Source organism: Bos mutus, chromosome 11 (genome assembly GCF_027580195.1).
Source record: "Bos mutus isolate GX-2022 chromosome 11, NWIPB_WYAK_1.1, whole genome shotgun sequence".
Taxonomy (NCBI): Eukaryota; Metazoa; Chordata; class Mammalia; order Artiodactyla; family Bovidae; genus Bos; species Bos mutus.
In genome coordinates, this window is record NC_091627.1 from 87197190 (window position 1) to 87211013 (window position 13824).

At 35.8% G+C, this 13824-nt stretch overlaps 1 protein-coding gene across 2 annotated transcripts in view; it reads left to right on the forward strand.

Annotated features, from left to right (window-relative positions):
- STRN (striatin) overlaps positions 1 to 10523 on the forward strand; it is a 108086-nt gene extending 97563 nt beyond the window's left edge. For both annotated transcript variants that reach the window (XM_070379736.1, XM_005901910.3), the window contains 3 exons: positions 5995 to 6102; positions 7137 to 7223; positions 7311 to 10523. In XM_070379736.1, the coding sequence (XP_070235837.1) occupies positions 5995 to 6102; positions 7137 to 7223; positions 7311 to 7480 (365 nt within the window). In that variant the 3' untranslated portion in view covers positions 7481 to 10523. The remainder of the gene's footprint in view (positions 1 to 5994; positions 6103 to 7136; positions 7224 to 7310) is intronic.
- Positions 10524 to 13824: the final 3301 nt, after the last annotated feature.

Below are 13824 nucleotides of genomic sequence, written 5' to 3' on the forward strand. Positions count from 1 at the left end.
TCCGTCCATAGTTCATCAGGCACTCTGTCTATGAGATCTAGTCCCTTAAATCTATTTCTCACTTCCACTGTATAATCATAAGATTTGTTTAGATCATACCTGAATGTTCTGGTGGTTTTCCCCACTTTCTTCAATTTAAGTCTGAATTTGGCAATAAGGAGTTCATGATCTGAGCCACAGTCAGCTCCAGGTCTCGTTTTTGCTGACTGTATAGAGCTTCTCCATCTTTGGTTGCAAAGAATATAATCAATCTGATTTCAGTGTTGACCATCTGGTGATGTCCATATGTGGAGTCTTCTCTTGTGTTGTTGGAAAAGAGTGTTTGTTATGTATGACCAATGTGTTCTCTTGGCAAAACTCGATTAGCCTTTGCCCTGCTTCATTTCGTATTCCAAGGCCAAATTTGCCTGTTACTCCAGGTGTTTCTTGACTTCCTACTTTGCATTCCAGTCCCCTATAATGAAAAAGACATCTTTTTTGGGTGTTAGTTCTAGAACGTCTTGTAGGTCTTCATAGAACCGTTCAACTTCAGCTTCTTCAGCGTTACTGGTTGGGGCATAGGCTTGGCTTACCGTGATATTGAATGGTTTGCCTTGGAAATGAACAGAGATCATCCTGTCGTTTTTGAGATTGCATCCAAATAATGCATTTCGGACTCTTTTGTTGACCATGATAGCTACTCCATTTCTACGGGATTCCTGCCCACAGTAGTAGATATAATGGTCATCTGAGTTAAATTCACCCATTCCAGTCCATTTCAGTTTGCTGGTTCCTGGAATGTTGACGTTCACTCTTGCCATCTCCTGTTTGACCACGTCCAATTTGCCTTGATTCATGGACCTGACATTCCAGGTTCCTGTGCAATATTGCTCTTTACAGCATTGGACCTTGCTTCTATCACCAGTGACATCCACAACTGGATATTGTTTTTGCTTTGGCTCCATCACTTCATTCTTTCTGGAGTTATTTCTCCACTGATCTCCAGCAGCATATTGGGCACCTACCGATCCAGGTGTACAGTATAGTGATTCACAATTTTTAAAAGTTATTCTCCATTTATAATTATTATAAAATATTGGTTCTATTCCTTGTGTTGTACAGTATATCATTGTAGCTTATTTTATACCTAATAGTTTGTACCTTGTACTTCCCTACCCCTATATTGCCCTTATCCCCTCATAATTTTATCTTTAAAACGAGCTTCTTTTCATAAATGACACAGTTCAGTACTGATTAGAAAATAGATCAAGTTGTGCCTGTCAGAATCCCAAATCTGAATCTTCTTATTGGATACAGGAAACCAGGAAATAATGACTCAGATTGTGAAGAAGATAATACAGAATCCTTTGGAGTTTTGCCTTTTATAACCATTACTTTCTGCCTTTAGTCTTCAAACAAACAGTAAGTTTAGGCTGCAGTTGATAAAGCTACATACACGTACAGTGTTGTTTGAATCTGAGAACTAGCTTTAAAAATGATTGCCATGATGTGTTCATGTGTGTGAATATGTATGACTCTGTCTCCTCTCCTTTTTACCTTTTTCTCTTGAAAAATTCCTTCATTCCATTTTGGCTGTCTTCATTTTCTGTTTCCAATCTGTTGTTCGTTGTTTTCTCCTGGTATCCTATAAGAATTATTTAGGGGGGTAGGTTTGAATGGAGCTTTGAACTATTTGGATGTAAAAGAGACAAAAAAGTAAAAATTGAGATTATGGAGTAGGAAAATGAATTTTTTCTTTTTGCCAAGAAATACATTTTAGACTTGCAGTAAATTTCAAATAGTGCTTAGATATATGACCTAAAGCTGCTATAGTAAGATGAAAAACCAGTATGAAATTAAGGTTGTAAACATTTAAAAAATTTCCTTCAGAGGTTATCATCAGTTCTTTAAATGTTCTTAGCATAAACGTTGATTTTAATGACTGCTACAAATTAATAAGATCTCAAGTCTAGGGTTTCCGTGGTGGCTCAGATAAAGAATCTGCCTGCAGTGCAGGAGACCAGGTTTGATCCCTGAGCTGGGAAGATCTCCTGGAGAAGGAAATGGCAACCCACTCTGTTATTCTTGCCTGGAGAATTCCATGGACAAAGGAGCCTGGCAGGCTATAGCCCATGGCATCAAAAAGAGTAGGACGGACTGAGAGAGCTAACACTTTCACTGTTTTGTCACTTTCAAGTCCAATGAGTGAGATGAATAAACTGAGCTAGAAAATTCCATTTTCCTCCAAGATGTTTAACTGTAAAGTCATATGACTTTTTTGCCTGGTCAGTTCAGTTCAGTCACTCAGTCGTATCCGATTCTTTTCAAGCCCATGGACTGCAGCACATCAGGCTTCCCTGTCCATCACCACTTGCTCAAATTAATGGCCATCAAGTCAATGATACCATCCCACCATCTCATCCTCTGTTGTCCCCTTCTCCTCCTCCCTCAATCTTTACCAGCATCAGGGTCTTTTCAGTGAGTCAGTTCTTCCCATCAGGTGGCCAAAGTATTGGAGCTTCAGCTTTAGTATCAGTCCTTCCAGTGAAGATTCAGGACTGATTTCCTTAGGATTGACTGGTTTGATCTCCTTGCAGTCCAAGGGACTCATGAGAGCCTTCTCCAACACCACAATTCAAAAGCATCAGTTCTTCGGCACTCAGCTTTCTTTATGGTCCAACTCTCACATTCATACAGGATTACTGGAAAAACCACAGCTTTGACTAGACGGACCTTTGTCAGCAAAGTAATGTCTCTGCTTTTTAATATGCTGCCTAGTTTAGTCATAGCTTTTCTTCCAAGGAGCAAGCGTCTTTTAATTTCATGGCTGTAGTCACCATCTCCAGTGATTTTGGAGCCCAAGAAAATGAAGTTGCTTATTGTTTCCCTGTCTATTTGCTGTGAAGTGATGGGATCAGATGCCATGATCTTAGTTTTCTGAATGTTGAATTTTAAGCCAGCTTTTTCACTCTCCTCTTAAACTTTCATCAAGGGGCTCTTTAGTTCCTCTTTGATTTCTTCGATTTCTTCCCTGAGGGTAGTGTCATCTGCATCTCTGTGGTTATTGTTATTTCTCCTGGCAGTCTTGATTCCAGCTTGTGCTTTATCCAGCCCAGCATTTCACACGATGTACTCTGCATTTAAGTTAAATAAGCAGGGTGACAATATACAGCCTTGACATACTCCTTTCCCAATTTCCAACCAGTCCATTGTTCCATGTCCAGTTCTAACTGTTGCTTCTTGACCTGCATACAGATTTCTTACCTCTATGTCCATCAACGTGGTGGACTGGTATTCCCAGTAAGGAGGTCTGGTATTCGCATCTCTTTAAAAATTTTGTACACTTTGTTGTGATCCACACAGTCAAAGCCTTTAGCGTAGTTAGTTAATAAAGCAGATGTTTTTCTGGCATTCTCTTGCTTTTTCTGTGATCCAGCAGATATTGGCAATTTGATCTCTGGTTCCTCTGCCTTTTCTAAATCCAGCTTGAACATTTGGAAGTTCTTGGTTCACGTACATTTGAAGCCTAGGTTGGAGAATTTTGAGCATTACTTTGCTAGTGTGTGAGATGAGTGCAATTGTGTGATAGTTCGAACATTCTTTGGCATTGCCTTTCTTTGGAATTGGAATGAAACTAGAAGCCTTTTCAGAAGAAGACTCCCAAGAACGTTTTGAAAAAAGGCATCATTAATGGAATAAGTGATAACTCTTTTAGATTATGATGATACGTCCTGACATTTCCTAAATTAATGATTTGATTACTTTAGAGTTATATGAAACAAACTTATTGCTGTCTACTGTGACAACTGTAGTCCCTTAGCTGTTTATGTTTGACTATTTTATTGTATTATGGAATTTAGTAGGTGTTTTTTAAATTGAAGTTCAGACTAAACATGTTTTAAGCTAAAAGAGAATTTTGTATAATTTAGACGGATGAAAGATGTTTGTTCTTAGAATCGGAATAAATTACCTGCCTTCTTGCCAGTGGTAATTGGGCTTGATTAAGTCAAAGGTAGTTGAAAGAGGTAACTGAGTATTTGTGAATCCATTTCTCAGTCACAAGCTGAATATAAATAAATATTTGGAGGATTGTTTTAGGTTCATTGTTAGAATAATGGCTGGTAGGTCTTTATTTCTAGTGTTCTTTGTAGTTGCTGACTTTTACTTATCTGACTTACCATCAAGTGGAGAAACTTCCTTAAAAAGTATTACTAAATAAGAACTTTATTTTGCCTGATTTCTATCATACTCATTTTCTAGATCTCAAAGTAATTGAAGCTCTTCTCAGAAACCTCTCTCTCAAAATATATGGGACATTTTACTTAAAGTATTTTTGTTGTTATTCTCCTGATAGACTTTACAGAGGATATTGCTCAATGGTGTGTTATTTCTGTCAGAAAAAGCATACATAGAATGAATTTTGAATCTAAATTCTTTGTCTAGGACCATTTAAAATGAGTGTAACCAACCCAGAGTTCATTCCACATGGTCAGGTGACTTTTATTGTGCACATAGATAACAGACTGGGTGGCTACCTGCTGTCAGCATTGGAAAAGACTTCTCAGCTTTTAAGAGGTCATGTTTCTAGGTACCATATGAAAATCCTGTAGAGTAGACTAATATTGGAGCTATTTTTAACTGTACATAGTTTTATTTTCTGTTGTGAGTATAACTTCATGATACTTATTCTGAGATTTAAAAAATGTTAAGAACGCTTTATTTTTGAAGTTTTAAGTTTAAAGAAAAGTTTCAAAAATAGTATAAAAACTTCTGGTACACTTCACTCAAATTCACTAGTTTTTAAAACTTTTGCCATATTAGTCACATTTACTTTGTCATTATCTGTATGTGTGTGTACTTTAAAATTCTGAGCCACTTAGGAGACAGTATACCCCTATACCCCTAGGTCCTTTAGTATGTAATTCCTAAGAACAAGGGCATTCTCTGACAGCATATTACATTATCAAAATCAAGGAATTTTCAATGACACTATGCTATTGTATGAGTTATTGTTTACACTCAAATTTGCTGGTTGCCCCAATTATACTCTGTAAGGACATCCCTTCTTCTTCCAAGACCCTGATATTAATATAATAATTATTTTAACTTTGATATATCTTAAATTAGTGTTATCTTTATGTAGATTTTTCCTTATCAAAATTATGGTAACAAAAATCACTAAACATAAGTTCTTAATAATTGATTTCCATTTGAATAAAGACTTTCAGGAGACACTTTGTGATAGTTTAGGTACTTGTTTTGACAGTTGCCTGATTTGCATGAGTCATCTAGTTTGGATAGAGCAGGCATTGGAATAGGTACTGGCTTTGTTACCATGATTTTAGGGGCTATAACAGCTGTTTTCCGGACCTTACTTCATTCACTAGGTTAAGGACCTAATGACAATTGGCCCGCCCATCTCAGTGTGCATGTACAATTAAGATCTCTTTGAAGATTATTAAATAGTGTACAAAAAGTACTGTTAGGATGCTGTTTTCAGATTCCATACATGGTAGATTATCGATAGATGACAATTTCTATTTTGATGAGAAGGAAAAGACTAAAGAGTTAAGAAGCTCCCTTTGTCATGTTTATCTTTAGATAATGACCATGTGATAAAGAGCTCTGTGTCTGGACAGAGCTGAGATTTGAATGTGGAAATTATCCACATGAAATAATGATGGGGTTTTCTGCAAGTGGTAGAGGTATCATAGACCACCGTCAAATGAGAGATGCCCATGGCTCTGGGCTACTTTCTCGGGGCATCCCTACAGAGCAGGTGGTGGAAAGGAAATTCTAATTCCCAAGTACTTCTAGATTTGTCAGTAGAGTGTTTCTCAGACGAGTCTCATTTCCTAACATCACAGTTACGAACACAGTTGCAGAATAAATGAACTAAAGACAAATTAAAAGTCCATCTCCTACTTTTCCAGACTCTTATGTGAATGTTCTTTTTTGTGTGAAGAAATGGTAGCTTTGACAAATTTGTGTTGCTCTTTAATTTTTTCTGTTTAGCAGCCAACTCTTCCTGCCAAATAAATAGAGTCATCAGTCACCCCACTCTTCCCATCAGCATCACTGCCCATGAAGATAGACACATCAAGTTCTATGATAACAATACAGGTAAGAATGTATTTAAATTGATTATTATTGAAAAAAGAAATCACAACTGTAATTTTGGTGTCTGTTGGTGGCTTTATGTTCAGGGAATAGGCACTGAAACACAGATTCTCTCTCAGATCATTTGTTTTTACTTCATCTAATCTGCAAAGAATCAGTGTTCATGATAGCATATGGGATCATCTTGGTTTATTTAATAGTAAATAGGTGCTATATATTGACCCTAGACCAAGGTTATTACTCAGAACATAATGAAAAATTCATTCAGATACCAATAAAATGTTAATATATTGTGGAAAAGTAGAAACATGTTGGAAGTATGGGCATATATATGATCATTATGTTTTGTTTAAAATTGTTTAATTTTTTAAGGTTCTTAGTGTTACAGATGGAAAACCCCTGAGTCAATACTGATTATTTGGTCCTGATGAATTTGCATTGGGGTATGGAAGCTTTCCCAATTTTTATTAGGTTATTTTTCACTAGTCTAAAGGAAACATGAAGAGCTGACTGGGAGAAAAACTCACTGTATTAGTAGCCATATTTACTTGAGAATCTGCTATCGACTTTTGTTAACTTTGTTTAGCTGCGATTGATGAATAATTTAGTATTTTTAATATCTTTCCATATACTCTTTCCACCAAAATTGTGGCCAGATTTTCTGTTCCTTTGTCTTTGTCACAGTCTCTTCTTCTCTTTCCACAACCTATAATTTGCTTGTAGCTAAAGGATCCAAAGTTAGTGATTAATAATGTCTGAATTTTAGTTAATGAACATGGCTTAAAGGAATATTTGTGTACAAATTACTGACTTCCATATTGTGAAAGACAAAAATCTGAAAGTTGACCTTTTGTTTCTCATCATCACCATGGCTAGAGCAAGGAGGGAGACATGCATTGTTTTAGCAGTTGGGAAAGTCTTTGATGCAGAGACTACACAGAGAGGGGTGGTTGGTGGAGCCAGTACAGTGTGGTAGCTGGCTGGTATTCAGGATGAGAAAAACTATTACTAAAGAGTAACAATCTCTTTTTCCAAAGGCAAACTGATCCATTCGATGGTAGCCCACCTAGAAGCCGTTACAAGTTTAGCAGTTGATCCAAATGGCCTGTACTTAATGTCTGGCAGTAAGTACAGCTTTGAATTATTTATTTATTCTTACAGTTTTCACATTTAATGTAATTTTTCTCTTAATTTCTTTTCTTTTAATATAGGTCATGACTGTTCAATACGTTTATGGAACCTAGAAAGTAAGACATGTATCCAAGAGTTCACAGCTCATCGGAAAAAGTTTGAAGAATCAATTCATGATGTAGCTTTCCACCCATCCAAATGCTATATAGCCAGTGCTGGGGCGGATGCACTGGCTAAAGTCTTTGTATGACACAATGCATCATCTTCACCTTCTAGCTCTTTATAAGTAATCAACTGCACAAAAGAGATACAGAAGACCAGGGCAAGAGTCAACCCATCCAGCCCTTTTGTTCTGCTGAAGGAGCACAGAGAACATTTGTTAAAGTATAGTTTTGCAATTCGTACACTGTTTTCTAAAACTAAGGTTTGTTCAGGTTGCTGCAAGCTCAGCTGAATCTGAGCCTGAAAACTTTAAAATTTTTCCCCAAACAGGAGCTTTTATTTCTGAGGTTGTTCCAATTCGCTAGGCAGGCCTGAGCGAAGAACAAACATAGGTTTAGCTTGTCCCTATTGAATAATAGGGCATAAGGGATAATTAAAAAGCTTGATTACTGGGAATGAATAGAGGAAGAATGGCAATTTAGACCTAGTTCTCCCCTGAGAAATCTTGTTAAACATATTAGATAGTTAAAACGGTAATCTTTATCACATCTACTGTACTAACCCCTATGTGCATAATGACCAAACAGTGTTAAAATGAGTTTTTAATTTAGCTCTCCTTTCAACTGTTCTCATAAAGCACCTGGCAAAACATTTTACTTATTAGAGGGAAAAAAATGCAATAATATGTTAAATATATTATTATTCAGAAATGCTAAACAAATATTTAGTTTGTAAGCAGATTTCTATATTGTATTAACATTTTTGAAAATAGATTTGGTACCATTCTAAAGTTTAGCTGTCAAAAATACTCACCATTATGAAGAATAGTTGATACGAGTCTGCTTTTACTAAAGAATTTAACTTATTCAGGTTGAAGATTCTGTTTATTTTTAATGGCAAGCAGGGCATATCTTTATAATGATTTCTGTTAATTTTAAATTTCACTTTATTCGTGTGATATTTATAGTATCAGAGTGATTATTTCATATTGATGAAATCGTATCTTGTAGTGATTAAAAAGCTGGAAGTTACTTGCAAGTACTCACTAGAACCCACATAACGATGCTTCACATGATCTCTTTCTTTGTCTCTGATATTAAAATTATCTGACACCTACCAAAAATAGTTCATAATTATTATGTTTTAATGGTCCAAAGGGTATGGTTAACCTCAGGCAGCTGTCTTTGCAGAATTACTAAATAAAGCAAATGTTTGTGCCCCAGAAGTTCCATTATTAATATCTCCAAGAAGTAAAACCTCTTGGAAATCTGGATGGAATAGTTTGGTGTATAATATTGCCTAGAGGGTTCTCTCTTTCTTTCCCTTGCCCTACCCCACCTCCAGTGTTTCATTGGAATACATAGCATGTTTTAATGGGCAGTGAGTCAGTATTGTTTCTGAGGAAAACCATGTCTTGAAGGCCTGGGGTTCTCTGAGCTCACCTTACCAATGACCCACATAGGGTTAGTTCTTGGGATTTATGTGACCCCACTGTCTGGAGATGGTATGTAGACCTTATCCCTGCAGCTGTCTCCGCTCTTCCTCATGCACTTTCTTATTTGCCCAATATGGCAGAGACCAATCTGGAAATCAGAAATTTTACTAATTATCAAATTTTCAGTAAAATGTACTTTGGCTCTCAGATGTAATTTCTACATTCCTATGCCACATATTCCATTATCATAGCAATGGCACTTCTAATACGTACATTTACTCCCTGAAGAAGTATTAACATGATAGTGTGGATATTAATTGATAATTTTTCTTTAAAATTTCTGCTTGTCTGCCTCTAGAATTCTGCAGTATACAGGCAGATTTTCTTTAAGGACCTTTGTTAAATTTTCCTGGTTGATACACAAATATGCTTTATTTTGACACGGCTACCTTGTCATTTTATATGTGCTTAACAATGGGCTCAAGGGACTGCTTTGTACATTCAGATGAATTGACCTGGACATGAGCTACCAGGTAAATGTTTATATTCCTGTGCGGGTATAGAATTCCACGTTGTGTTTGGTGAATTCCTTTTTGGCTTCTTCACAAAGTAAATAAATTATGTCACTGACCTAACATTTGTAGAAGGATACTGGAAAATTTCAGTCAGGTGCTCTTAATTGGCATATTTGTGATGGATGATTACAAGCTATTGTTCTACCAATTATTGCTTTAATTACCTTCCAGGGTGTTCAGTGCCTGCTTTACTTCTGTCAACTGGAATTCTCAAAACTAAGACACTCTCTTCACCTGCATTTTAGGTCTCATGGTTGAAATTTTTCTATTAGTAAGTGGAAAATAACCATGAGATATGTAGACTGTAGTGCAAATGATGGAACTGTTGAAAGTTCCTTAGAAAGCCAATGCTGTGCTCTTGGAGGTTGTACCAGAAACAGGGATTTCTTCTCCACTAGCACTATTACGATCTCAGCCTAGAAATGAGCCAAAGCTGTCTTCCAACCAGATAGAAGCATATATATGTGTGTGTGTTTGTCTGACTTTTCCATCAGCCTATCAAAACTTCAATGAAAATTGACAGAATGAACAAATCCCAGATTTGAACAATGATTGAAATGCTTTCATAGTGCTTTATTTGTAAATATTTTGAGTGAAATGTATTGGAAGAGTATGAAAAATCAGCAGATGAGGTGGGTCCCTGCCTTATTTTCATATGCTATGGGTACATCCCTGGGAGCTTGCAGCACCCTTCTCGAAACTACTCTGTCATATGGAGCTCATTTGCTACTCAAACCATAGACAGATATTTAACATAAGTGATATAATGACCTTCAGTATTTTTCTATTGAACACGTTTAGCAGTTTTTGCCATTAAACAGATTAATTAGTTATGCAAAGTATTTAGCTTTTATAATCATTTTAGTTATGACTAAAAGGGGGGAAATTGAGCTGTATCACTGATAATGAACTTTGTGAGAAATTTTTTGTTTATCTGAGTTTCATTCCTTCAGTGTTCTTGCTATAAGTTTCTTTTGGAGATAATGACAAAAATTTATTTGAAAATGTCTAAAATGTATGTATATTTTATAAATATATATTATATATATTGTAGGGATATATATAATATATATAGACTATATATTATATATATATATATATAAAACCATAGGTGCATTTTACTGTTTTGTATTTTCATTTTTGGAGGTAGTGTCCACAGCAGGTAATGATGAGTATGATGAGTGTTGTGCTGTTTGCTTTGCAGTATAATATATAGTTCTAAATGTTTAAATTACTGTATATACGATATTCATTATAGGCTAGCATGCTTGTTTTAAAGACTGTCATTCTAGTTTATTAAAATCTGAATGTAAGAAAACCTGGCTATTCAAATGTGAATTGAAAAATGTTCCATTCTCAGTACTGAACTATTTCCATTGAGCATTCAGGATTTTTGACAAAACCGATATCATCAAGAAGGCAATAGCTAGAGAAAGAGAGGTGCCTTTAAAAAAAAAAAAAAAATACAAATTCAGCCTTACAGTGAGGATGAGGATTGAGTTGTTTTGTGGGGAAGAGGTATGAGAGAGTGTATGAGTGAGTGAATGAGTGAGTGTGTGTGTGTGTGTGTGTGTGTGTGTGTGTGTGTGTGTCGTGATGTTTGAATGTTTGCCCATCTGTGAAGGTCCTGATTTGTGACCATCAGTGTCTTTTTAATGTGTCTGTAAAACTTCTAGGACTTCAGGGGACATTTCATGCGCTGTCTTCGTGCTCTTCTGAGCACCAAAAGTACTTTCCAAGAATTCTGAATGTGAATTCCTAGAAATTTCAGTAGAGAAGAAAATAACTATTATTTCATTATAAGTCAAGTTCAGGTAAAAGGAGATATTACTGATTCATCAAAATTACAGGCTCTCATTAATGTTAGCTAAGTAAATGTAATTTTTAAAGGCTCATTTTTTTTTTTTTAGTACTTCATTTATTTCCCCTTTACACAAGAGCATGTCATGCAATTCTTATATGATGAAGATTCAACTAGTAAAAATTGTTTTTAAATTAAACACCTGAACTAGTTAAAATTCCAACTAAGAATAGTATTTAAATGGCATCTTTCATATCTACCTCTTTGTCATTGCTGCCATTTTTGACTCAAGCAAATCTTTATGACATCGAAAATAATGGTTGGATGCAATTTTAAAAATCTGTGTTGGTGCTTTTCTCAGGCTATGTCATTTAAGTTATATTGAACAAAGGTGTCACAAATCAGATTGAAAGGCTTCGAATTAATTTTGATTTTCTTTTGAAAGAACTGCTTAAAATTTGTCATCCATGTTGATAGTGAGCTGGAGATAATCTCTGGTTAGTATATGTCTATGTGATGTTTTCAACCAAGAGCCGAGTTGTTATTGATTTACATGGGAAAGGAGCTCTGATTTCCTTCAACTTACTTTATTCTTTGAAAGCTGTTTCAAGGCTATTCAGTACATAATCACTCATTTTATTTGCTCAGAAGTTGTCTCTGTTACTGTGTTACTTGTTTAGTTATTTATATAATTGCAGTATTTTGTTTTAACACTGGGATTCAGGTTGTACAAAAGTAGTAGCTGACAGAAATTGTATGTATATTTTTCTGAAATGTATCAATTCCTTCAATTCATTTTAGAGGAAGGTCCAGAAAACTAACATATCCATGTTTAAAAACAAAGGTCAGGTCCTTTGTAGATGATTTGAACCATTTGACTTTTGCTCCTGAAAGTTTTTTAATTGGCCATATATCCATCATCCAGCTGGATCTCAGTGTCATTCCTCGGGACACCAGGTTCACAAAGTCTGTTCACAAACAGACTGTATCTTTTTTTTTTTTTTAATCCAAAAAAAGCAAATATAAAGCCAAACAGAGATCTCTAGATCCCACTTACTTATTCTAGCAGTATTCCTGAAGTGGTGCTTAAGGGTCAGAATTTCCTGGATCTTTGCTAGTCAAGCTTTAGATTTGATTTAACTGGGACCACATGCGTGTCATCCCTCTGATGCAAATTAGAAAGTTGATTTTATTTCAGATTAACTCTGATGTCTGCCTGGGTTTTTCGCAGGCCGTGAACCAGTGAGTGCCTTGTTAATGCAGAATGGTTTTTCCCTGGTTGTGTGTTAGCTCCTCTCTGAAAATTTCTCAGAGGATGGTATTTTAGTTGGCTTGTAGAGAGCTGCTAGATTTGGTATTATCAGCAATCAGAAAGCCTTCAGTCTACCGCATTCCACCCTCCCTACTTTCTTCTCATTGTTTGGCTGAAATTTACCTCTTGTGAGAAATAAATGCAACCCCCTTCTCATAACTTTTTTCCAATCCAGATTAAGAGATACCCTTTATACCTATCCCAACTATATAATCTAATACCTGTTTTTTGTTTTTAGGAAGAACCACTTCTTTGTAATCCTGTAATCCACTGCTTGTTTTATGTTTCTCAAGTTCAGTTTACTAGAGCTGACCTCAGGGCATCAGTTCAGATTCCTAAACAGCTCCTTTTCTCCACACCCCTTCACCCCTCTAACTGGTGAGCCCTGAGCCAGATGGTTTGATCTTCAGGTATTTTAAAATTTAAATATAATATCAATTAATGTAAATTAATCCAAATGCTAATTTTTGTGGTGCAAGAAGTTTCTCTTGTAAATTCAGGATATGGATAAGCTAATTAAGATATCCTTTTTTGGTGGCTCTAAGTGTATTATTTGTTTTTAAATAAAGTGTACAAATATAGATAAGGTGTCTCATGAATTGAAATATTTGTCAGAATGGAATCTAGTGGATTTGCAGTTAAAATACTTTAATACAACTTGATTTTGTTTGGGGGGGAGGTGGTAAAGGGGTGCAGAGAAATAAAAGTGTATTAGGTAAAGTAGATGTGAATCCACAGAGATGAACCGATCTTAATTATTGATTGTAAGGAAGATGGAGAAATTTATTGTTATAGAAACTTTGGACCTTTGGAAAGCCAGTAAAATTAAAATACCCCACACAATTGGATCATGATATTTTTAGGGACACACATATATATTTTTCCTAAAATATCCAGTTACATAATTTTAAAAATCCTATACACACATACACATATAAATTTAATGTGCTTTTACTTATTTTTTTATTTGGCTACTTAAAAAGCATAAGCCTTCTGCCCCTTGCACCTTCAAATCAACAGTATTTTTCAAGGGCTCCCCCTGCCCAGAGCTTGACAATCTCTTTGTTCCAATCTGGAGTCTCAATACTATACAGAATCTAAAAAGCACCTCTTCTGGTGTCCTTGAAACTATCCACTGTTCTGTGATGTTTTGTATGCTGCCGTAGCGTTCTATTTGGTATGTACACGTGCTTCAGTATTATCAGAAATGTCTCTTTTGTCCCTTGTAATGAGAACTGAGCCGTGATTTGCTGGAGTTACTGTAGAGTAATCTAGCTCAGAAGGTCAAGATGGCTCCAGAAGTGTTTCA